At 42.8% G+C, this 25505-nt stretch overlaps 1 protein-coding gene across 1 annotated transcript; it reads right to left on the bottom strand.

Moving 5' to 3' along the window:
• Positions 1 to 24606, bottom strand: PLEK (pleckstrin). The gene is made up of 9 exons (XM_061211221.1): positions 24513 to 24606; positions 14775 to 14930; positions 14345 to 14526; positions 12416 to 12507; positions 8748 to 8932; positions 7232 to 7336; positions 2851 to 2934; positions 1937 to 2006; positions 1 to 272 (listed from the first exon to the last, which is right to left on the bottom strand). The coding sequence occupies exons 1-9, from the start codon at positions 24552 to 24554 to the stop codon at positions 136 to 138; spliced, it is 1053 nt and encodes a 350-aa protein (XP_061067204.1). The 5' UTR covers positions 24555 to 24606; the 3' UTR covers positions 1 to 135.
• Between the last annotated feature and the right edge of the window lie 899 nt (positions 24607 to 25505).

Raw genomic sequence — 25505 nt, 5'->3', positions numbered from 1 at the left:
TACATTCAGGACCCCCGAAGATGACAAAGTCCCACCCCTGGGCCCTTTCTCGTTGATCTGTCGCAGAAGTGGCCAGGTCCTGGACCGAGCTTATCCATGAGGTTCCCTCGGGTGGTGCAGGTCGCCGGTGTGTCCTCACTTCCCCGTCCGGAAGGCCGCCTGGATGGCTTTGATCCACTCAGTACGCTCCTTGGGGGTGGCCGCTTGCAAGAAATAGTGAACTTCATCAGCCGTGATGATCTCAAAGAGGTTCTCTTCTTCACTCTTCTTGCCTGGTGAGAGAGAAAGTGACAGTGGGCATGGGCACCAGAAAGGCCACCTACTTCACCCTCCTTCTGCAAGCAATGAAATCCCCATTTTTCAAGCATTCCAAGAAAATTAAGTATGTGATTTTCAAACTTACCATCACCGTATGATCATACATATTCATTATATGATTATATATATAGTGCTTATATATACAGGTATGTAGTACGATTTTGTGTGTGTGTGTGTATGTGTGTTTAAGAAGTAAAACACTCAAGGGGAAACATTTTATAGTTTATAAGCAAACTAAATTTCTCACTTTTGCACACAAATAGTGTTTGTTTTTTTTTTAAAGGGGTTTAATCTCTATTTATTTATTTTTGGCTGTGTTGGGTCTTCGTTTCTGTGCGAGGGCTTTCTCTAGTTGCGGCAAGTGGGGGCCACTCTTCATCGCGGTGCGCGGGCCTCTCACTATCGCGGCCTCTCTTGTTGCGGAGCACAGGCTCCAGACGCGCAAGCTCAGTAATTGTGGCTCACAGGCCCAGCCGCTCCGAGGCATGTGGGATCCTCCCAGACCAGGGGTCGAACCAGTGTCCCCTGCATTGGCAGGCAGATTCTCAACCACTGCGCCACCAGAGAAGCCCCACAAATAGTGTTTAACGAGTAACCCTGTAATAGTGTCCAGTGAGTATCTTTCCTCCACTCACAATATAAACCAAGAGCTGACCTCAATATATTTTTTTAAAACATCAAAAAAAAACCCCAGATTCACCACCAGTGCCATCAGTATAGCCTGAACTGGGTTTTATCAAGGGCTAAGTGAGACTCTTTGCTGAAAGATCGGAAGGCAGCCAACTTTCCAGTACTGTGACAAGACTTAAAACACATCCATCTCAGATCAAAAAGCAGCACGCTCTCCACCCCAACACTAAGGAAGACTCTACGGGGAGAGGGGAGTGAGCAGATCCAGGCATAGTAAAAATCTCGGCTTTTGCAGCTGCAGTGTTTTCCTGTCAGCCTCTATAACCTCATAGACCCAAAATGACAAGGAGAAACCAGGGTCTGGATGACTGAACCGCATCTGCCCACTGACACCACTCATCCCTACACCTGAGGAGACACGGTCATTTCATCACCAAACCATAGACTTGTGATCAGGACCCAAGGGTCATCTGGTGCGACTCCATCATTCTCGGAGGAGACGGGAGAGCCCAGATTAGTTAGGCAACTCACCCAAAGTTGTGCCACTCACTAACTAGCCTCGACCTAACTATAACCCAGGAGCACTTCCTGTTCCTCACACCGCCTCACGGCACAAATGTTCCTTTTGTTGTGGGATATTTCCTGGTCTGTAAAAGGTCCCCTTTAAGGAATGTCATGGCTCAGTCTCAGGCATCAGGAGGTAACCAGGGTCTCCACCTAAGCTGGTTCTGAGGTGATGGAGTTTTCTCAGCACTGCACTAGGATTTATTCAAGGCAACCACAAAACCACTCCAAGTCCCCAAAGCCCAGAGAGCCAGGGCAGCAGTTGGGAGAGAACAGCTTTGGGTCTCTCTAAAGTTTTCAGACAGTATATTCATTCATGCCGGAGTGAGGGAGTGAAGGAGTGATTGTTGTTGACTCAGGGTGCCCAGGTGTGGGAAGGGAGCCTGGGTAGACACACCTTTCTCCCACAAAAATTCCTTCTTACCATCTGGGTTGCTCTCCACTGAGGTCACCACGCAGCCTCTCAGGCGAATGGCTCCCAAGGGATCTTCCCCCTAAAGGAGAGAGGAGTCCTTCATTATGTTTCCAAAGGAAAACTTATGGGTATACTTTATCCTGTTGGTGCAAAAGCCACACAGACTCACTGCTGTGTAGATAAGAGCAGAAAGAGATGAAAGAGACCCCCTTCTGGATCCCCCATCCCTCACTTCACACAGCGGGGAGGTGTGGGAGCTGGATGCGGAGACACAAGTCAATCTGAGCTTCACATCCGGAGGAAAGTGGCAGGCAGAAGAGGCAGTGAGGCTGAATCATCACGTCCCATGACAGAATGACCACATGTTTCCAGAGCCCTTTGGCCCCAGGCAACAGACATAGTAGTATAACCTTCACAGGAGGGAATCGAAGAGCCCTACACTGCAAGCGGAGGCTAAGGACCCAACCCAGGTAGACCTGACTCATTTTATTGAGGAAAAAGCCCTCTTCTGAATAATCAACAGCCCAAATGGCTGGACTCAAACAATGTTCTCACTGAAGTAGGCCTAGAAGAGGAATTATCACTTTTTTGCATATTAAGCCAAGAGCACAGAGTTGGATTGGTTGAGTTCCTCTGAAAATATCAGATTGGGGCAAACAAAGAAAATTATGCTGAGTTGACCAAATAAATGACCATCTAGTGATATTTTCTTCCATCCCTGTGATTCTGCTGGCCTCAAAGCCTAAGATCTCAGATCTTTGCAATCAGAAGGGGTAGGAAAAGGTAGAGGAGGGTGAGGAAAAAGAAGAGGGATAGTGAAGAGGAAAGGGGCTTCAGCAGAGCAGAAAGGGGCCTGGGAAGCCCAGTGAATAGAAGCAGCAGAGGCTTCTAGTGGGATGGGTTTATCGAGCACAGTCTCTCACCCCAGCAGGGTCATAGTAGTGCAGATACGCAGGGTCTTCTCTCAGAATGAACTTCCTCACTTTCCAGTTCTTCCGCCTATGCCCCTGTATCCAGGATCAACACAGAAAAAGAAAGGATGAGTTCCTCGTAGGTACACCTAGTACCTACGTGATAAGTCTTGTTGAGTTGAAATAAGAAAAAAATAAAGATGAAATCCTAACTCCAGGAGAAACCAGGCCACAACCCAGACCTTTGTCAGAGAGATAGCAGTAGATAGATGTTATTAAATTATGGATTAAGTTATTTCTAAGATTGTCTTACAGCTTTAGCATTATATAAGACAGTACTATGTACAACGTACTGTGTTAGGTAATGGGGGCTATCAAGAGATTTAAGACATGGCCCTGTTCTTCAAAGAGTTTATAACCTATGTGGTTATAATAGCAAATGTCCAAATCAAATAACATGTATAGGTAATGAGTTTCAAAGGATTTTTAAAATATTTATTGTTTATTATTTGGAAACTTAATTTGGGTTTTTTTGGTTTTTTGGGTTTTTAAAATTTTTACTGAAATACAGTTGATTTACAATGTTGTGTTAGTTTCAGGTGTACAGCAAATTGATTCAGTTATATACACACATGTATATATATCCTTTTTTAGATTCTTTTCCATTATAGATTATTACAAGATATTGAGTATAGTTCCCTGTGCTATACAGTAGGTCCTGGTTTCAAAGGATTTAAATGAAGGGTATGTAATTGTGGGTTTGGGATGTCAAAGAGAGCCTCATAAAAACCTACATTTATCCACGTGGGACACACAGGAGTTATATAGCTGAGAAAAACGTGGGTGGAAAGACCAATGACAACAAAAAAAGCAGCGGTGGGAATGTCCAAGGCATATTCAGACCCTGATGAGTAAGACCAGTCAGGCTAGAAGGCAGGCTTCATGAGGAACAGCAGAGGCAAGTTTGGAAAAGTGGAAGGAGACAATAAAAAATGAAACATGGGGGGTATTGTCATTGATGGCTTTTGAGTTGGAAGCGAAAAGATTACAGTGACATGCCAGGTCAGAAGAGTTTAAAGAGAGCTTTCAAGAATGGGTCTAAGTCATTTGGCAGGGCGTCTGGTCAAGGAGCTCAGCTCCAAAGAAACTTTTACTTGCCTGAAGAATGGAGCAGGAACGCTGTAGAGTCATATGGGAGAACAGAGAATATTTCTATCTGCAGTATCACATACAGAATGGCTTTTGTAAAGCGTCAGTTTCTAGAATTCTTGTTAAGAGTGCCTGCTCTTTGCCTTAGCTGATGCTGCCCATAGGCTGAGGACACTAAGGCTTCTGCCCCATGCCGTTTCCTCCAGATCCACGGATACACAAGTCACGTTCTCTTACGCAACTACTGGGTGAATATCAAGTACTCACAAGTCAGTGGAAGAGGAAGGTACAGGAGGATGTGAAATCAGCCAACCCTGGCCAACCACCACATTGTCTTTAAGCCCTCACTGGCATCACAGTGTGATGCACTGAAGAGTTATCTTTCATTGACTGAGTATTTCCTGGGGTATTTTAAGGAATGCATGCATGCCTGGGGTTTCCAAGAATTGTTGCTGCTCTGTCAGCGTCATCTATGCGCTGCACCATTTTATACAAGGGACTTGAGCATCCACAGATTTTGGTATCTGTGGCAGTCCTGGAACCAATCCCCTGCGGATACTGAGGAACGGCTGTGCTTATATTCGATTTAATTCCCTCTAAAAATATTTGTTGCCTATTACAGACCAAGAAAGATGCTGAACTCTGTAGCAGATACAAGAAAAACACATATAACACAAAGAATCTCCTCATCAAAGAATCTACACGTGGTTGAGAAACTAGATATTTTATTCGCTGTCGTCACAGAATGAATTATATGAAAAGGATTATATTGAATGTAATCCAAAATCATTCATCCTCAAACTTGCTCGGCCCCCAAGTAGAATTATTTCCTCTGGGATGAGAGAAGGAGGGGGGGAAATGGGGGGGAGGGCACTGACCACCAGCTGGATGCAGCTACTTCCCACCTGTGAAGTATGGAGCACAGGTGTCCTTTTTCGAGATAAGCCTTCTACACAGGTAAGCCTGGCTAACTCCTAACAGTAGACACAGGGTAGTTTAGTTTTGTGGTACTTAAAGAGAAGAGTTTGAAAGATTTCTCAGGTGATTCTGCTATGAACCAGGGTTGTAAACCACCAAGACAAGAGATTGGAAACATTAAAGGGGGCTGTCAATTCAAGTAGAAGAGGTTTTTCTTCCCTCTACCTCCCCCCAAAATTAGAGGGCAGAATATTGAAAAAGAACACAATTCCTGAATGCACAAAGATTTCTGTTTTCTTCATGTTAAAAGGAGGCTTCTGACTATTTAAACAGTGGTACTTTGAAAATAGGATAAATTCACTTCTAAGAAAAAGGGGGTTCTTAACATTGGCCACACATCAGAATCTCTTGGGGACCTGTAACATGCAGAGACTCTGATTTAATTGGCCTGGGGTGCAATTTTAACAGATCCCTGGGAGATTCAAATGTGCACCAACCAGGCAATCGAAAGGCTAACTTGCACCTACCAAAGGCCATGTAAAGAAGGCGAGGGAAAACAGGGAAGTAAGCCTACTTCCAGTACCATTACTTTAAACACATGCTCGCACCATTACCCTCAGCCGACTTTTGGCCATCCGGCATCTCCATTGGGCCCTTTGCCTGGACATGACTCCAGTCCAGACGGGACTTTGTCTACCCCTTTTCAACCTTCATGTTCAGTTTCCTCAGGGCTCCACTCTAAATTAAGGCTTGTCAGATCAACTAACTCAAGAAAAGTCCTTCATGGCTGATAACAATATAGAATTATAGAAGACATCAACAAAAAGGAAACAATGAAATCCCCCCCCCCAAGTGATTCCTGCTTTAACAGCCACCTTTCAGCACCTGTAATCAAAGAGCCAGATAACGTAGGAACGTTTATCAGAACAAATGAGAAAGCAGGTGATGGACAAGCTCTGCCTATGGGCAACTGTCAGATCCTTCCCTGTATAAGGCTGGCCCTGCTCCTATGCTCGTCCTTTAATCTAGTCAGTGAGCACCCTGTCATAAAAGTTATTAGAATACTCTAGAATTCTTTCTAAACTGCGGCTGTATTATTCCTTAGGACGTCATTCTCTCAAAACCTGATGTGAAGGTAAGTTTTCCACACTAATGCCCTACTTCCCCTAGTGAAACTCAAAATCCATATCAACGTTCTCCTTTTTAAGTATAAATATACGCTCAATTTTGGTTCTTCTCTCTTCACCCTGGAAGTTCAGGGTCCTATTATAAGTCAAATCTCTCAGTCCCACGGGACCTGTAGGCAATGCATGGAAATCTCCTTACAGCAACCAGATTCTCTCTGTTACGTACTGAGCAGTGCCTTTAAGACAGCTCACAGCACAGCCGCGAGGGCAAGACCTTGGCCTTAAAAAGCAGCTTTGGCTTCTCGACAACATATGCTAGCCTCAGTTGTTTCACCCTGAATATTCGCATATTTTCCTGTAGAGGTGCTGGCCCTGACTTCCTCACTCAGCCCCAGCCCTCGTGATCCCTTACCTCTTGGCATCCCGTGCCTTGGCGCCTGGTAACTAACCAGAGCTCTTCAGCTCACCCCGGCCCCTGCCTTCCAGACTGACAGTGGCCAGTACTGGTGGACACCTGGTACTTACTGAGTCTCTGCCCTCTGAGCAGATGTGACCTTTGTCTGCTGCTGTTCTTGCAGAGCTGGTCTGGATTTGGTCTCACCATGACCTACCCACAGTCTGAAATGGTACTTCCTTGCTCTCAGTGGTTTATGATGTCCCTCTTCCGGGTATGGCCTGTTCCTATTTCCTGGTTACTTTGCAGGGAGGAGGGATAGGCCAATGGAAGTACTTTCACTATGAAACATCCCTGTCTTTTGAAGGCATCTCTTAGCCAGCTGATATCCTCCAGCTAATGAAATGGTCAGCATTTTCTTGAAACATTGATAGAAGAAGAATTTCCCTATTTTATTTATTTATTTTTAATTTTTTTGGTTGCACCGCACAGCATGTGGGATCTTAGTTCCCCAACCAGGGATCAAACCCACACCCCCTGCCATGGAAGTGCGGAGTCTTAACCACTGGACTGCCAGGGATATCCCGAATTTCCCTATTTTAAGGTGCTTCTGCCCTGCCTGCCTCAGTCCTCCTGACCTAATGCCACTTTGATCATCTACTTAAGTATCTGTCTATCTTTCACTAGGTGGGTGTCATTTTCTAATTGACTATTGACCAAACAAACAAAATACCATTTGGTGATTTAGAATACAAAGGACTTGGTAAGGGAGAAAGGTTAGGATGGAATAGTAGTGACCACTCACCTGCTTCAGTAGACATCCCTGCTTGATAACGACCCCTCTGAATTCTTCTTTCAGAATCACATCATCATCACTGGAATTCTCTTCACAGAAGAACCCACTGTCTGGCTATTGGGGAACCAAAAAGCAAGTTTATTTTCCCAGTCTTAGGCAAATTGCTACTTATACCATCTCCATCTCCCTCTCCCCTCCAGCCACTCCTTCCCCCTGTGGTTTATTGGTTTATTCCAACCTGAACTTTAAAGTTTCTGGGGTTTTTTTGGGGGGGGGTTGGCCTTGCAGCGTGGCATGTGGGATCTTAGTTCCCTGATCAGGGATTGAACCCGCGCCCCCTGCAGTGGAAGCTCGGAGTCTTAACCACTGGACTGCCAGGGAAGTCCCATCTAGATGCTTATTTCTTGTTGCTAGATGCTCTCTTGTCTCTGCTCAAGTGTGATTTTATCAATATCCTTTCATTTTCTTGGGTTCCCCAAGCTATATTGGAAGTCTAGCTCAGCACATCTTTTTTCAAAGACTTTCTTCTCTTGGGACCTTATGGCCAAATCCCTGAAAGCACAGTTGGCTAGTTTATAAGACACTGTGCACACAACACAATCTCCATAATGCCCTCTGCCACTCAGCTCCTCCACTTTGAGAAGACCAAGCCACATCCTCTGAGGTCAGGAGGGAGCTGGGCCTTGCTCAGCTATAAGAGAGCAATGAACCACACAGAGGAAGAGGAGCCACTGTGCTGGGTATTTTTAGAGTCCCACATTTAAATGGCTATAAACAACCAGATCAAAATTCTGGAAAAAAAAAAAAATTCTGAACTTCCCCAAAGTGAAATGAAACTCTCTCTGTGACATTCACTTCATTTTTAGAAGCAGCTTCCTTACTTTTGTGCTCTGACCCCAAATAGACACAAAATTGCCAAAATCCCCCTAGAAATCCACTTTGCCACATTTCTCATGTAACCCAAGATTAAGTCCATATTGTACAATATAGTGTTTCCCAATCTGTGGTAAGCATGCCACCGGGGATACACATGGTGCAGGGGGAAGGAACCTGGATGAACACATTTTGTATTGAGTCACATATTTTAATGTTTATTTGGAAATATAAAACTGGCCCATTGTGATTTTACACATGTCCCTCCAGAAAGGAAGCTCCCAGAGGGCCATAATTTTTGCCTGTTATTTTTCCTTCCACTACTGTATCTCCTTTGTCTAGGTGGGTACCTGTCACGTACTTGGGCCTAATAAGTTTTTATAAAAGAATTCTTGCTTAGAATAAGAATAGATATAGCAAATTTTTAAAAGTAAATAAAGAAAACTATTCAAGTGAACAATATTTTCCTTTAAACGATCTCACTGGATGTGACAGGCACTGTGGAGGGGGACAGCTGTCAAGTCAGGGACATGCATCAATGCTGTAGGGCTGGGCTCTTTCTTTCACGGCGGATATGAACTGAAACCAACCCAGACCCCGCCCAGAGCAGCCCCCAAGCCAGGAGGAGTAGATGGGGAGCTCTCTCACTCACAAAGTAGTAGAAGGCATCGGGGTTGTCGAGGAAAGGGTTCTCAGCAGTTCCATCCACCGCGTTTTTGGAGAGGTCTCCAGCAGGCTGCAGGTACCCTTCGTTGAGCAAGGAGGAGGCTATCACGAGGCCCTCCTGGCGATTCCGAACAGATTTATTGGAAACCAGCCAGTCGATGACACAGTTACCTGGATGGGACCATCAGAGGGAATGTTAGCTCTCTTTACCAAAGAACAAGCCACTGACAGTTGCCCCTGGAGAGCTCCGGATGACCCAAGTGTCGGACTTGTCTCATCTTCCCTATTACTCCAAGAAGGAAAAATGAACTCCGTGGGACAGCTACCTGGAAACAAAAGGAACCATGTAAAATGTTTTAAAAAACATCTACAGGGCTTCCCTGGTGGCGCAGTGGTTGAGAATCTGCCTGCCAATGCAGGGAACACGGGTTCGAGCCCTGGTCTGGGAAGATTCCACATGCCACGGAGCAACTGGGCCCGTGAGCCACAACTACTGAGCCTGCGCGTCTGGAGCCTGTGCTCCACAACAAGAGAGGCCGCGATAGTGAGAGGCCCGCGCACCGCGATGAAGAGTGGCCCCCGCTCGCCGCAACTAGAGAAAGCCCTCGCACAGAAACGAAGACCCAACACGGCCAAAAATAAATAAATAAATAAATGAATAAAGGAGTTCCTTTAAAAAAACAAACATCTACATGCTCTTTAAGGAGCAGTGCATGCATAAAGAAATAGTTTTTACTAACCCACTCATTTATTCCATTAATGACCTAGAACTTCTGCTAGGAGCTAAGTTCTGTGATGGGTGCTGGGGAGGCTTCCTCAGGGAATCTAAAAGGGAGAGCTGGGTGATAAGTGTTGTGACAAGTGCTTTGCTGTGGATGGATACAGGGAGCTGCTGGGTCAAATCTGCAGGAAGGCGTGGAGGGGTGGGTGGGGGAAGGGCTACTGTGTGTGCGCCATCAGGAAAAGTTTCACCGAGGAAGTGACACCGAGTGGGTGCTTGCCAAGCCTCTACTCAAGCAGGGGCTGAGAGAACCAGCAAGGGCTGAGGGAGCTGCAGTGGGAACAGATTCACACAGGCATGAAGCAGCCCCGCTGGTGGGTGGGGGGACGAGTTGGTGGAAAGAAGGCAAACAAAGACAAGAGAGAGAGAGGAAGGCCCAGTGTGAGTGGGGAGAGCTTTGATGGCACATTAGGATATTTGGCAGTGAAGAGCTATTGCAAGTTTTCAAGCAGAAAACACCATGACAGTACGTGTATGTCCTAAATTCGAATTTGATGATGTCCCTTGCACCGAATGTCACACCTTAGACAAGGGTCTAGCGGAGACCTTGAGAAGCCATTCAAACAGCCTTCTGCCTCAAGAGAGGATTGCGAGGAGCCATCAACTGGATTATTAGCAGGTTACAATGAAACTTTATATGAAAAATATTCTGTACAACCAACAAGGTCCTACCACATAGCACAGGGCAATATACTCAATATTTTGTAATGACCTATAAGGGAAAAGAATCTGAAAAAGAATATATATATATGTATGTGTAACTGAATCACTGCGCTGTATACCTGAAACTAACACAATATTGTAAATCAACTATATTTCAATAAAAATAAATAAATAAAACAAATTTCTTTCAAACATTTTATACATATATATATATATATACACACACACACACATATGTATTCTGTACAAATGTAGCCAACCAGGGAGCCAACATAACAGGTCCCAGGTCATCAAAGCAAGAGCAGTAGGGTATGCCATCCTTGAAACAAGAGTGAAAGCAGTTGATTAGTGTACCTTCCATGAATTTCATATACAAAATGCTTTGCCCACTTTTCTTTCTCTAGAAGGATAAACTAATTAATGCTGCATTTCTGACTTTAGTCCTTGTAGTGACCCTGTAAAAGAGGTAGGGTGGTAATTACAGACCTCTTTTACGAATGAGAAAATTAAGACTCAGAGGGTTTAAGTGACCTTAGGCCCGAGTTACACCTGCAATGGGCCTTCACTTGAGTGTTCTAATCCTAGATTCCATATGTGTTCAGCTAGGCATGCTGAAACTCGAAAGACAATTTCAGTCTAGTCTCCCCATCACCTGACATTCCAGGTCCTCCATCACATGTCATCAGTGCCTGAGTCCCGGTCTCTGCCACAGACTTGTCACTCTGCTGAGACCACCTGAGTCCCACATGAAGGCTCAAGCCACCTGAATTTCTAGAACCCGGTCTGACCTTCAATGGAGAGAACTTAAGTAGTTCAAGCCCAGTACTCTGGGACTCAGTAGGACATTTCACAGGAAATAAGTCTAACCTGGACCTTGTGCCCAGATCTATATCAGAACCTCCCCTTGGTTTCTTTTTCCAGAGGCTTTGTCTTAGTGACCTCAGTCCTACTTGAGTTAGGGCCCTGCCTTATTCTTGGTATCTTGATTCCAAATCTCAACCCTGGCTTTTCTGATGCTAATGGGCTACTGTCTTGACTCTCTGAGGCTGAATTCCCCTGGGATACTACCCACCACCCCCCCAACCCCCACCCCCCCATTACCCCAGATCACACCCTTTATCCTCCACCTTCCTAACCTTGACCTCTACCGTTTTTGTGAATTATCTGTTGATTGGACAGCCCTTCGGATTCCATCTGTTGTATCTTCTCAGTGTTTTCCTCTCTTGACCTCTATTGTCACCATAAGTCAGCCATGTCTGACATCTGACAACCTAGTCCCAAACTGTACTTCTCATTTTTTTTCCCTAAGGAACCATCAGTCCTACCAAGCTGGTCATTTTCTTTCCCTGATGAATATTCTGGAGATCTCAGCCCCATAACTTTGTCCTCACCATCTGCTCAGCCTAACTATCCTCATCAGAATTCCTTCCCACAAATACTTAAAGAAATTCTACCCATCTTTCAGAGTAGAATTTAGGCACCACCTTCTATTCATCCTAACTACCCCTGAGTTCTTTCTCTTTTCTGAACACGCAGAATTGATTGTCCGCGCAGACATGTGACTTCTTAATCATAATAACTGCATTGAGAGCTTGCATCATATAGTATTTAGTGTGTGTTCTAAACACATTACAGTTACAGCAAGCCTTAATATAGGTGCCCTACGATGATCCCTATTTGATAGACAAGGAAAGTGAAGCACAGAGAGGCTAAATTGCTGGCCTAAGGTTTTACAGCTAGTACGTTGAAGAGCTAGAATTTGAACCAAGGAAGTCTGGCTCCAAAGAACATGTTTTAAACCACTACACCACCTCCCTAAACCCATAATACATAATGCCTCACCCTGTGCAGCCTCAGACATCCCGAATATTGCCGCCTAAATCTTACATTGGGTATCCTGATTCCTGTTTATCACCTTATTCAACTCTGTGTCTATTTCAACATCCTGCCATTTATTGGAAAACAAAATATGACCCTTTGATTGATATAGCTGGAACTTCTGAGATTTTTATCTTGAACGACAAAGTTTTGTTTTACCCTTCTTTCTCCTTCCACGCTGGGGAAGTTCAATGATCATGTCCACCAGTCTGCATTCCATGACCCCACTGCCCGCCCCCATGCTCTACATCCGTTACCCACACGTGAGGCTGAGCGAGGCCTCCATACCGCCTGCCCCAGAAGCCCCACTTCAGACTCACAAGACCTTTTACCTGTGAAGCAGTGATTGAAAATCTTCTTGTCCTTCTCTAGGTTCAGTTCTTTTACTCCTTTTTCAGTGTCTTTCATGGACAAATACAAGGCACTGCACAGATGAAAACACATGGATGAGCAGGAACATTTCAGAATGACCAGTCCTCTCTGGGATTCGCCGCCTCGAAAAGGCTGCTCCTGAGTACAAGCTTCCCCCTCCCCAGGTGAACCCTGAGCCTAATCTCTCCAGTAGATCATAAGTAGATCATTAGAGGGCAGAGTTCATAATTGCATAACTTTATGGCCTGAGCAACATTCAGCCAAATGTACTGGGAAGGTACTTAACGTCTCTTAAATTCACTAAACTCTGCTGGTTTAATTTTTAGTGTCTGAGATGGAGAGTTGCCCCCAGTTAGGTGCCAAAGATGAAAGGTTCTTGGGGCTCAATCCTCATGTCCCATTTCTTTGTGTCCTTCAAGAGACCATCTGGTATAGACATTTGCCTCCCAGAAAGTGAATGTCTTGACTAAGCTTACCCCTCTGTCCTAAAAATTAGGAGATAAAGCAAAACAGTGAGACATTCTCATTTTTGTCCTTGAAGTAATAAACTAAAGATAGCCTTATCAGAGAAATTGCAAGCAACAAAACCCAAGGCCACTTTCATGCATCTCATGGCTCCACATAGCACAAGCATCATTCGCACTTAGCTCTGACAGCTGTGGCTAGAAATGTGATAACCTGACCATCCCACCCAGCAGCTACAGCTAGACTAGGCAACTCCTCTTGGGTCTTTACCAAAAAGCTTTCTCGGTGAGAGAAAATGCTCATTCTCTCTAAGCTCAATGCACAAATTTCATCAGACTCCTGAGACCTGCCACGTCCTGCATTAGGCATGCAGAGGGCTTTTTTCAGTCCCCTCCTAAGGACTCCCCCCACCCATTTTGTAAACAGAATCCTGGTTGGATGCTTTAAGTAGCCAATATGGAATTCTTCCTGGCAGGGCTCCTGTTACAGGATATGTTCCACATAAAAGCAAAAACCAGCAGAAAGTAAAGAGACTCCTAGAGAAAGGGGCTCATGTGATATCAACCTTTAGGCAACAACCATCACCTGCAATTCCAGGCCAGTCAACATCAGAGGTCGTTAAACTAGGCCAAGGCACAAATGGCTTCCTGCTAGGAGAGGTGTTCACCCTTGTTGAATGTGTGAACTTGAACTTGAAACCTTACCTACTAGGACACACAGCCCCTGCCTTTTCCTACCTACCTATAGATCCTGAAGCTTTCTTTTAAGAGTAACTTATTATGGCTACTTCATAAACACAATGATGCATCTCTCTCTCTCTCTCTCTCTCTCTCTCTCTCTCTCCATCCCCCGTCTCTCTCTCTGCCAAGATTACCCAAAATGAGGGAATTTAAATTCCACTGCCTCCTCTCCTCAACTGCTAGACCTTAGAGAAGCCACAATCACTCCTTCAGACCCAGGTAAACATCTTAGTACACCAAGTGCCAGTACTAAGGACCTGGAAGGGTGGATACAACCTTCAGAGGTGACCAAAGCAGGCCTTGGAGCAGGATCTGTTGTGAGATTTCCTCAAGAAGCAGGGTGGGAGGAGGGAAGAGTGAAGGGAAGCAAACATAGAAAATCACCCTATGGAACGAAGTGAGAGAGTGGCATGGACACATATACACTACCAAATGTAAAATAGATAGCTAGTGGGAAGCAGCCGCAGAGCACAGGGAGATCAGCTCGGTGCTTTGTGACCACCTAGAGGGGTGGGATAGGGAGGGTGGGAGGCAGATGCAAGAGGGAGGAGATATGGGGATATATGTATACATATAGTTGATTCACTTTGTTATAAAGCAGAAACTAACACACCATTGTAAAGCAATTATACTCCAATAAAGATGTTAAAAAAAATAAAAAATAATTTAAAAAAAGAAAATCACCCTAAGTCAGTGGTTTCTGGCAGTCGGATGGACCTCCTGGTAGATTTCCTGGCAAACTTCTGGCCTCCTTCAATGCATTTAATGGCCTTTTTGATGTCCCGAACCCAGGCATCTCTCTCCTCCAGGAAGGCTGCCTGGAAGAAGTGGCCCTGCTGTTTGGTCGTAGTGATCTTAAACACAAACTGAAATCAAAACACATCCCATTAGGAATGACTCCTTTCAAGGGGCTGAGGTCTCTTATGAAGCACAGCAGTTGAGCCAACCCTGTTCTGGAAGTGCTTGACCAAGAAAGACCCAAATGCCCAGGGTAGAGGGTGGGTGGTGGGGAGAGGGACTGGCCCAGGAAGCTCCATTCACATTGCAGGCTATGCATGGGCTCAAAGGTCAGCGCCTGACAAGGTATTCATTGTGGTTAACGACATCAACTCACCATCCTTTTGCCAAAGTCCTGGCAGGGGCTAGTCAGAGTGCTTCCTTTCAGGGGAATCATTCCTTTGGGGCTGTTATCACTTTTCTTCTTATAGAATTCAATTCCATCTTCTAACAATACAACCCACATGGGTTTCCAGGTGTTGAACATGCTCCCCTGTAATGACAACAGAAAGAGCTGGGTAATGATGTGTTCTAAAACTCTTCTATAGGTGGCAAAGGGCTTGATAAATAGCCTAGCTTTGGCCAGTGTGGACACAGGCGACCCACATTTGTGTGACCAGGCTGCTAGAAAAGCAGCCTTCAGGGGAGAAGGGGAATACCATTCTGCTGGAAATTTTTTTTAAAAGTTTTAAGATAAAATATATACACATCTATAATTAGACCATAAGCCTCTCCTGGGCCATTACCAAGGGAATAGGGTGTGAATCTCAACTCTCCTTCTTGTACATTTCAGGTTGACTATCTGTGGCTTATTTTCTCCCAGCCCTGCCCATTGTGTTCCATTCAACTTAGGGATGGCAAATAGATTCTACCTCAAGTGCCAACTCAGACTGAAGAGTAGAGGATGCCTGAAGCTGGACTCACTGGAAAAGTGCCACCATCAATAGCATGTGCCATAAATGGTGGCATGCTAGCTGCAGTTACTTCCGTCCTTTGGTCTAATCAGATTTTATCTGGATATGAACATCAAGAAGAAACTCAGAGCACAGCCTTGTGTACAGGCATGGCTAAGAGGTATGAAAATCACCTGCAGAACTGTCTCTAATGCCAGCATGATGCTGTCATGTCAGTGTGGCCTTTAGGAATATCCTTACTTAAAAAGTTTTCAGTTTGGGTTAATGCCAACTGTCCCTTTATCAACAGATAACCATTCTGACTACATCAAGGAAGTCTCTCTTTTTTATCTATATTTTGGGAGGGTTTTGGAAAAGGAAGAGAACAGGGTTCTTTGCCTCTTATCTTTGAACCCACGATGTCACCCTGTCATGACTACCGCAAAATGGGATTATCATCCAGTTCCCAGAAGATCCTGCTGCTTATCTTAAAATACCAAGAGCCTCTATATAAAGGTCCAGTTTCCCAAAAGGAAGACTATTTATGCGAAGAAGATAAATACTTGTGGGACTATCATTTTGCTTGTCCAAGTGTTTCCTTTGTTTTAGTTACTGAAAAAAAAAGTTTTAAATTAATACAGACGATCTCTTTTCTGAACATGCAGAATAATTATTCATGCTAACACGGAATTATTTCCCTTTTTGAAAAAATGGGCACGGTCAGACACTATGCCAACACATGAAATAATTTCAATCAAATGTCCTTCTGTTTTACATCTATCAGAGAGAAACTCAGAATATAAAGAGTTCCTGCAAATCAATAAGAAAAAATACAAATAATCTATTTTTTTTAATGGGCAAAAAACTGGAAGAGGCATTACATTAAAAAAAAAGCTCTGAAAAAGTGTTTAACATCATTATCCATCAGGAAAATGCAGATTAAAACCACAATGAAATACCTCTGCACACCCACTAGAGCATCTAAAATTTTGAAAGCTTGAGAAGAGCAAGACTTGGCAAGGATGGTAACTGGAACTCCCATACATGGCTGGCAGGAGTGCAAAATGGTACATCCAATTTGGAAAACTGTGGAGAACGTTCTAATTCTTAGAAGATATATTTTGACATATTTAGGCATGAGGGAGCATGATAAACTGACTTATTCTCAAATATCTCAGCATAAAAATATGTGTGTATATTTATATAGAAATACAGAGATAAGACAAATGTAGCCATGTGTTAACAATTCATAAATCTAGGGAAAGAGTATATAGGTAGTCATACTATTTTCTCCACTTCTCTGTGGGTTTGAAAGTGTTCAAAATAATTGGGAAAAATTAATAAATAAATGAACAACACATGATACTACTACATACTAAAATTTGGGATGTGCCTTTAGGGAAATACATAGACAAGTCTAAAAAATTTTAAATAAATGAAATTAATAAAAGATCTATTCACAGAGCTAGGAGTAAGAAGTTGGACCAGAAGACTGCTGAAATGCTTCAAGTCTCAAATTTTATATTCCACTTCAGACCTAGCAAAGATTTATAACTGCCGGAGTCACTCAGGGCTTTTGACCTTGGAACCGGGATAAAATTAGGAGACGTCAGCCAGCACTACATTCCTTCTGTAGACCATTAAAATAAAACTACTCCAGAGCCAACTATTCAAAATGAGTTTGTGCTTTACTAATTCAAATGTAGCCTCAGGGTCTGACAGCTCACTGCGTGGAGGATGTGTCATTTGGGATTCAGGGGCGTTATGCCCATTGAGGAGGCTGATACTTGGTAAAACAAGGGAAATCGGACAGCTTATAAAGTGGGACTTTCTTCCAGGCTTGGTAGTGGTTAGTTAGGTTAGGATGATGGAATTCCGGGTCATCTCTCTCCTCTGCACCTGCTGGCTTCTCCCTGGATAACCTGACAGCACCTCCTCTCCATGACCGCTATATTTACCCTTCTCTGTCCTTAACCTTCTTGGTGCTCACCCAAGAGCAAACCCAGAAGTGTGATCACGGAATACCCATGCTAGAAAGGCATTTAGGATCATCTATTAACACCTTCATCATACACGTAAGAAAGCTGAGGCCACTTTGACTGGGCCTAGTACAGCTGACCAGTTAATGTGGGACTGAGATTAGAATCCAGGCCTCCTGATTCCTAATTTTATGTTCTTTCCACTTCCCCTTAGATGCCATCTTCATTTTGGTTCTCACTGAGTCATTCTGGAATCTAAATCAATTTTTAGGCCACTTAGCCAGCTATATATATATAACCTCATATATGTGTATATGTGTGTACATAAAATCATAAAACATATCTAAATTGTAAATCACATCATAATATGATCCTATATAATAGATATGTTTTATGATACTATAAATATATAAGGTTTATATATGTAAGTAAATATATATGTAGCATATGCCTGCTTTCTTCCATTATAGGCCAAAACCTATACAATTACATGTCAGAATGGGCAGGTTTTAAATGTTGAGTCAAATTTAAAGTTTCCAAGTGAGTCACTGTACATCATCATGGAAGTGGTTAGTTTAGTGCATAAGAGTCTGACATTGCATGATACCAAAAGAAGAAATCTTAAAGCTCAAGATATTTGACCACTTAAAGAAATTGAATTTCTGTACAGTAAAAAAAACAAATGAACAAACAACAACAACAAAAACCCCGAACAACTGAAAAGCAAATTAAAAAGTATGAATATTTATAATATAGTATCATATAATTAAAGGTTAATGTCCTTAATATATTTTTTAACCCTTTAGAATCAATAAGAAATATACAAACCCTCTCAATTTTTTTTTAAATGGACAAACAGTAGAAACAGCCAATTCTCAAAAGAAGAAATGCTTGGGTCCAATAAACATAAAAATGTACTGCTTCTGGGCTTCCCTGGTGGCGCAGCGGTTGAGAATCTGCCTGCCAATGCAGGGGATACGGGTTCGAGCCCTGGCCTGGGAAGATCCCACATGCCGCGGAGCAACTGGGCCCGTGAGCCACAACTACTGAGCCTGCGCGTCTGGAGCCTGTGCTCCGCAACAAGAGAGGCCGCGATAGTGAGAGGCCCGCGCACCGCGATGAAGAGTGGCCCCCGCTTGCCGCAACTAGAGAAAGCCCTCGCACAGAAACGAAGACCCAACACAGCCAAAAATATAAAAAAAAAAAAAAAAAAAAAAAAGATGTACTGCTTCAACAGCATTTAAACAAATGCAAATTAAACAAAATATAAACTTATTCTTCAATACTTTTTTTTTTTTAAAGATTTATAAAATGTATTGGTGAAGATTTGGGAAAATGAGTGTGTGGGGAAAAAAATGGAGCTCTACTGGTCAGCAGTTTGATGTGGGCTATCAAAAAAACTAAAGTCATTCGTAGGCTATATAAATAGAAGCATAGGAAAGAAACGTTCTAACTTTAAATGGAGCTTTACCAGTAGGTGACCATGGAGCTGGGTGGCCCAGGTTCAAATCCCAGCTCTGCCACATTCTAGCAATGTGACCTTAAGGAAGTTTTTAAACCTCATTTTCTACATCTGGCAAATGAGGATAATGCTACCACCTATTTCTTAGGATGATTGGGAGATTAAATAAAATAATCCACGTAAATTGCTTAGGGCAATATCCAGAACATAGTGAGCACCCAATAAATACTATCTAGTCCCTGTAATTCTGTACTTATGGTTGCACCTGGAGAATGAACTTGAGCTCAGGAAACCTCAAAGCTACAGATAAAGTGAAGCCTGTTCCAAAGAGAGTGACAGGATGGCATCTCTCTTGGGGAAATTGTTGGAACTGGTAGGTTTTAGCCCAAAAAGGGACAGGCAGAGTAGATAAGGACTGTCTTCAAGGGTGTGAAACATTTCGATTGTTTTGAAGTCTCAGTAGGTGAAAGTTTCAGAAAAAAACAGTTTGCTGCGTAACTTAAGGGAGAAAGTTAAATTAGTGAGTTCCCTGGCACAAGAGGTCTTCTAGCAGGCTTGTGAACAGAGTAGTAAAAGAAATGCAGGCCACAGATGAGAAGTTCAATTAAATGCTTATCAAAATACGTTACATTCCTTTCAATCCTCAGATTCTATACATCAGTTCTAAAAACGTGTTATTACTATTATGCCTTTAGTCTTCTAATTCCAGATGCCCTTGCCTTCATCTGAACACTTGGGCTTCATCTGTAAGCAAAAACAAAACAAAACTGAAAAAAAAAAAAACCCTCAAAAACGTATTTAACATGAATATCTAAAAATGACCCCATTAGAAATTTTTTTTAGGTTACTATAATATGAACCCCTGATTTTTTTGGTTTCTCTACAAATAATGATAGATAAAGCAGCTCCCATGCTTCAGACACTGGCCTGGGTGTTGGGGTATAAACATGAATAAGACGCCATCTTTGCTCTCAAGATGTTCACAATCTAACAGGGGAGAGAGTGACCTTGACCTGCAACTCCAGGTCGGCGTGATGAATGCACAAACTGAGACAGGCCTTCCTGCGCATGTGTGGCTTCACAGAAAAAAGCCATGACTCATTGCCGAGGGAGGGGACAGCTCGATTGTGGTGCCGAGCCCCTCCCAGACATCTCCCACCAAGTGAAGATACCTCCTTTCACTTCTCCTTTTCTTCAAACTTCTCTTTTCCTATGTTGACATATAGTTAGAATTTAAAGGAAAACTATATGATGGGCAAAACTACGTATTGAACTAAAGCAGAACTGTGAGTTAGTATCATCTGTTCTCCCACACTCATGGGACATGTTATTTTAAGTTGGTGTTGCTTCTATGAAGTCCTTATTTCTGCTACATCGTAAATTGCATCATCTAGTTGTCCAACCTGATCTATGACGTCACTTGTATAACATCCCAGATCAATGGTCATTTTGTGCCAGTTTAAATACTTTGAAGGCAAGGACACGAATCTGTTCAGCAGAATATTTTTTACATAAAAAAACTCTTCCAGGTTGGACAATTTCTCAATAAAAACATATTAGGTTAGCAATAGAAAAATGACACAAAGTGTCTAACAGCATGATTTCTGGAGTCTTAGGGATTTGGGTTCAAATTTCAACTTTGCCTCTTCTAAGCTGTGTGACCTTAGGCAAGTTACTTCATTTTTTCCAAAACTTAGTCTCCTCACTTATAAAATGAAAATAATAATAGTACCAATTTCCCATTGTTATAAAGATTAAATAAGATAATACACTTAAAGGGCCGATCACTATGCCTAGCTTGTAGTAGGTGCTCAAAAAATGGTAACCATATTGGCAGATAAGATGACACCGTTTTGGAGGCAATACTATGAAGTCATTCTGGCCTAAGGTTCTCCTGGGCACCACGCATCACAACAACAGCACTTTGGAAAAGAAAATCACTGCAATCTGAGCCCATGAGGGTCACGTATAACACGGTTAGGCACAGCTCTCTGTGACACTGGGACCACACTGCTGGGTTCCAGTTCTTCTCTGCCACTTAATAGCTGTGTGACCTTAGGCAAGGCCCTTTGCCTCTCTGTACCTTACTTTCCTCCTCTGTAAAGTAAGGGTAATAGTTGTACCCGCTATATATATATATATATATTGCATAATGCATTAAATGCTTAGATCTGTCCCTGCTGCAGGGTAAGCTCTACATATGTTGGCTACTCTGATGACAATGAATCAATGTGTGCAAATCAAGAGGGATTATTTCATGGTGTCTGGAAGACAAGGTAGCCGTTCGAAAGAATTGCTGGGCAGAGACCCCTGAGTCCTGCTCTCTGTTTTGCCCCAGGCTTTCCTCCTTCTATCAGTACATCAGCTTTTTTGCAGCCCTTTTCTTTCCTGACCAAGCCTCTTGTCCTTCTCTTTCTCACCACCCCGATTCCTGTGCTTTCCCCCAGCCTCACAGGCCACCTAAATTCCTAATACACTCCTTGGGTCAGTCCTGCCACTCAACATGCTGGCTGTTGTCATAGAAACGACAGTTGGCTGCATAAACCTCTAGGAATGAGGCTGGTTTGTGACGTGACTTGGTGGAGTCTAGGTTATTGGTTGCATGTAACCTGCTCGTCTCTCTTTTTTTTAAGCTATGATATAAACATATCCAAATCAGTAGTATATTTTCATGGACCTCCAAAATACGTTTATTAGCTGGAAGTAACCCCCTAATCAGAGAAAACGGGAGGTTGAGGTCACTACACACACTCTTGCCCACAGTACAGTTTGTCCAGGCCCCACTCTGGCTCTGCAAAGTTCATCTCACCTCCCTTTTGCTGGCTTGGGAAGCCTGCTTTTCAGAAGGCTGCCTGGAATCAACGAGATGGTGGGCTTTGTGGTTGGGCAAGCCTGGGTTTGAATCCCAGGTTGTCCTCTTACCGGCAATCCACTTATTCTCTCTGAGCCTCAGTTTTCCATCTGTAAGATGGGGATAAGGGTACTGTTACATAGGGTGGATAGGATTGAATGAGATGGAGTTTGTACAGTGGCTAGCTGCTACATGGCAGCTCTAAGTGCTCCTTTTTTTTTTTTTTTTGAAGTCAAAGTGTCAAGACTTTGAGGCAAGAAAATCTGGGTTTTCTTTAGAATGAAAAAGCTGCAAAATGACAGAATCATGTATTGTCCCTCCTGCTCTTCATAAAAAAACTCTTTAAAGATCTGTCCATCAACTCTATTTAAAGATCTCAGGAGGGAGGCAAAGGAGGAAACCTGAATTGTGAAATGTGGAGAGTTATCTTGCACAGAAGAAAAGCAGAAACATTATAGAGTCGATACCATTGACTACCGACCCCAAGATTACTGACTTGACAAAATCCTTGTACTAGCATATTCTAATGTTATATTTTTTCCACCCAAAACATCTTTATATCCAATAAAATTATTTCATAAAACAAGAATAAATATATTCTCTGTTACCACCCAGATATCTTAAACTGTGTAAGAAAAAAAGCTGAACAGAGGGAGACATATATTATCGCCTGTCGTGCTTTAACATCAGTGACTATAGTCAAGGCATCTCCCAGCCTTGTCAGAGAAAGATCTCCATGCTCCTTTCTTCACTATTAACTTGGCAACCAATCCAGGAAGCAGGGCATATGACCAATAGCATCTAGGAGAGGACTGCCTATCTACTGAAGTATATAGCAACACTGATATTAATAATCATTGTGACTTAGGTACCATCTACTGTGTGCTAGGTTCCTGACATATACTTTTTAACCCATCTATATGAAGTATTTGAAAGAAAAAAAAAATGACGTCTAAAGAAGTTAAGAAGTTTAACACCTTACTGGGAAATTCTGACTTCAGTTCTGCAGCTGACAAAGGGAATCTCTGAACCAAGCATTTCTTTAAAATGACAAATTAGAGAATCCTAACACAGTATAACAGAGAGTGTTCAAAAGGCCCCAGAGAAAAATGCAAAAATTATGGAAGATGTAAATTGTAGACATGAAAATTATGGGAGATATAAACTGGAAAACTCAATGTGAAATTTCACCATGTTTTTTTCTAGGTACTTTTTCTAGACTGACTTTTACAGGCCATGATCTGAGAGAATTACTCTCACTGATTTAAAAATTTATTAATTTAAGTCCATATGCTTGACAACCCTAACTCTTTCATCGTCATATTCTAGTGGGGCAGACTCACTTATTAGAGACTGAGTCTTTTAATCCTTTGTAATTTAGAGACTTTAAAATGTAAGTATACAATATAACAGCAATTTTAATTACAAAATGTTTAAATTGTTTTTTTTTTAAAAAAACCAACAAACAAAAAACCTTTGCAGAAAATGTTTCCATTTACCTGCTCTTCTCAGGATACTAGCCTAAGTGACCAGGAAAGAAATGTCAACATTAATTATTGTTGGCTCTCAAGAGAGTATTCGTGTCTGTTGCAAAGAATCTACATACACCTCTGTGTATATACATGTGTCTTTTCCAAAGGATGTTTCAAAATATGGCTAGCTAGAAAGAATACCAGCTGAGGGCTCATTTATTCTCTGGCATCTACTCGTAACTCTCACGACCATAGACACATTGCAAACCCTAACTTAGATTGAATTTACTCAATGAAAATCCCGGTGTACTAGACCGAGCTCAGCGCCAGGAGTCAGGGAGTGAGTTTCTGGTCCCAAATCTGTCACAGCCACGTGACTTGGAGCAGTCACCCAGCTTCTGGGTCTCAGCTTACTCTTGTGGAAATGAGGGAATGAGGTCAGACGGTCTAAGGCCCCTTCCAGATTTAAATCAAAACAGAATCAGGCAGCAATGTGAACAGTTTAACCTCCTCTTAGTAGAACTTGCAGGCTAAAATGTTAAACCATGAATGGCCTAAAACAGAGTCCCATTATGCTCTCATTCAATTAAAAGCTGGGCCTTTAAAGGAATGTACTGAATTCAGTTCACTTCTAACACCCTGAACTCACTTGGGTCAGTGTGAGTTACATGTTCATATAGGTGTTGTCCACAGGATGCCAACAAGCCCTATGTGTGAACTCACCCTCTTGGGGAGTATCACAGTGACACAGCATCCACCCACCATCAGGAGAAAAACCAGCAGTGCTAACGAAATTCAATTTCCTGATGCCACACCAGTGAAACCAAGTGTTTTTGAGTAAACTCGTGTCTCTGTTTTCTGATCTTTCAAATGGTGCATCTACCTACCACCTTAACAGCACGTTATACAAATTCACTAAGAACTGTGAGTGAAGAGATTTCAGTCCAATAAAAAAGGATGAATAAGCTACCATTACTGTATCATTATATCCGCTCATCTTTAATCATTTTCTTCTTCCTCCTTTCCAAAAAAAAGAGAGGGGAAGAAGAATTTAAATAACAAATGAAGAGTTTCTCCTAGTAACCTCTATAGAAGAAGAGTTTCAGTCTTCTAGCATAACACACATGTGTGGCCCTTGAAAAGGATGCTTTAAATCCTGAAGGATTTCCAGACCCTGTCGTCTGGAATTCTCAGCCCCACAAAATCAAGCTGTGCTGACGCCTGAGCTGTATTAATTCACTTTTAAGAACCAGAAGGCAACACGTCCTGGCTTCTCCTCACCACTCCAACCTTCTACAGGCTGCGATGCTCTCCCATTTCAGCCCAATAGGTTCAGCAGGTTAGAGAGTGCAAAGCTGGACTCCAATCCTCCCCCGCCCTATGTCCAGGGACACCCTTGCAGGTGGCACTTTGCTTACCCTCTTCACAAGGTAGCCCTCCCTGATCCGCTTTGGTTCCATGTCGGACGGACAAAGAGATGGCCGAGTCCCCCCGCAGACGAGTCGCCTCAGAAGCTCGCCCTCCTCTGAGAGCTGGGGCCGTTGTGGGCTGCTTTTCTAGAGCGAGGCCCCTTTCACAGTTTCCCCTCTGCTGGCTGTCGCGTGATCACATCCTCTTCCCCTCACCGGGGTGGAAGATCCGAATAAGGAACTGCAGAGTGAAACAACCCGTTCTTTGCTAACATTGGAGATTTATCAAAAGTACAGTTGGGTCGAATATTTACCTAAGGTCAATTTTTATTATCATAAAAGAAATAATTCTCCTAAAGAGAAAAAAATAGTGAAAGGAAAAGGAAAATGAACAAGAAAACCCTACTGGTGGAAATTTTCCTGGCTTAGGAATTATATCCGAGAGTCTAGAAAGGCTGAATAAAAATGCCAAGAAATTCAGAACTGTCTAGATAGCATAACAAAGGCAACTACTGTTAAGTGAATGTCTACTTCTGTCCCAGGTGTTCTCCTAGGTGTGTTTCAGCCTACCTCATTTAGCAGAGTTCTTATAAGAAACCCACAGGGGAAAGGATATTGTTGCCTCTATCTTAGACATAAGGAAACTCATGCTCAGAGAAGAAAGCAGTTGTCTTAAGGACGCATAGCAGGTAAGAGGCAAACCCAGAAGAGTAAGGAGGGTCTGTGTCACACAGACCACTGATCCCACAGTAAAAAGAAGTCCATACCCAAACATGTTTGAGAAATTGTCCATTGCAGTCCCAGTTTGCTGGCTCCCTTTCAGCTTAACAAATTAAAGACCCTCCCAAAGTACTACAGCTGAGAATCCTACTGTAATGGTGGTTAATCCTGTGTTTTTCAAATTTATTTGACCACATAATTCTTTTTTTGAGCAATTGCTATCAACATTCTTGTGACGAATTAAAGTGGAAAAAAAACCCTCAAAAACATATTTAACATGAA

This window comes from Eubalaena glacialis, chromosome 14 (assembly GCF_028564815.1).
Source record: "Eubalaena glacialis isolate mEubGla1 chromosome 14, mEubGla1.1.hap2.+ XY, whole genome shotgun sequence".
NCBI classification, from domain to species: domain Eukaryota; kingdom Metazoa; phylum Chordata; class Mammalia; order Artiodactyla; family Balaenidae; genus Eubalaena; species Eubalaena glacialis.
Note: the sequence above shows the minus strand (reverse complement) of the source record. Positions and strands in the feature narration are given on the sequence as shown.

What these genes read in the sequence shown, in the direction of transcription:
- PLEK (XM_061211221.1), bottom strand. Translation starts at nt 24,554, where the DNA reads ATGGAACCAAAGCGGATCAGGGAGGGCTACCTTGTGAAGAGG. An exon ending in TTTCAATCACTGCTTCACAG is followed by an intron (nt 8,933 to 12,415) that starts GTAAAAGGTCTT and finishes GGTCCCATCCAG; the next exon opens with GTAACTGTGTCATCGACTGG. An exon ending in AGTGGAGAGCAACCCAGATG is followed by an intron (nt 273 to 1,936) that starts GTAAGAAGGAAT and finishes CTCTCTCACCAG; the next exon opens with GCAAGAAGAGTGAAGAAGAG.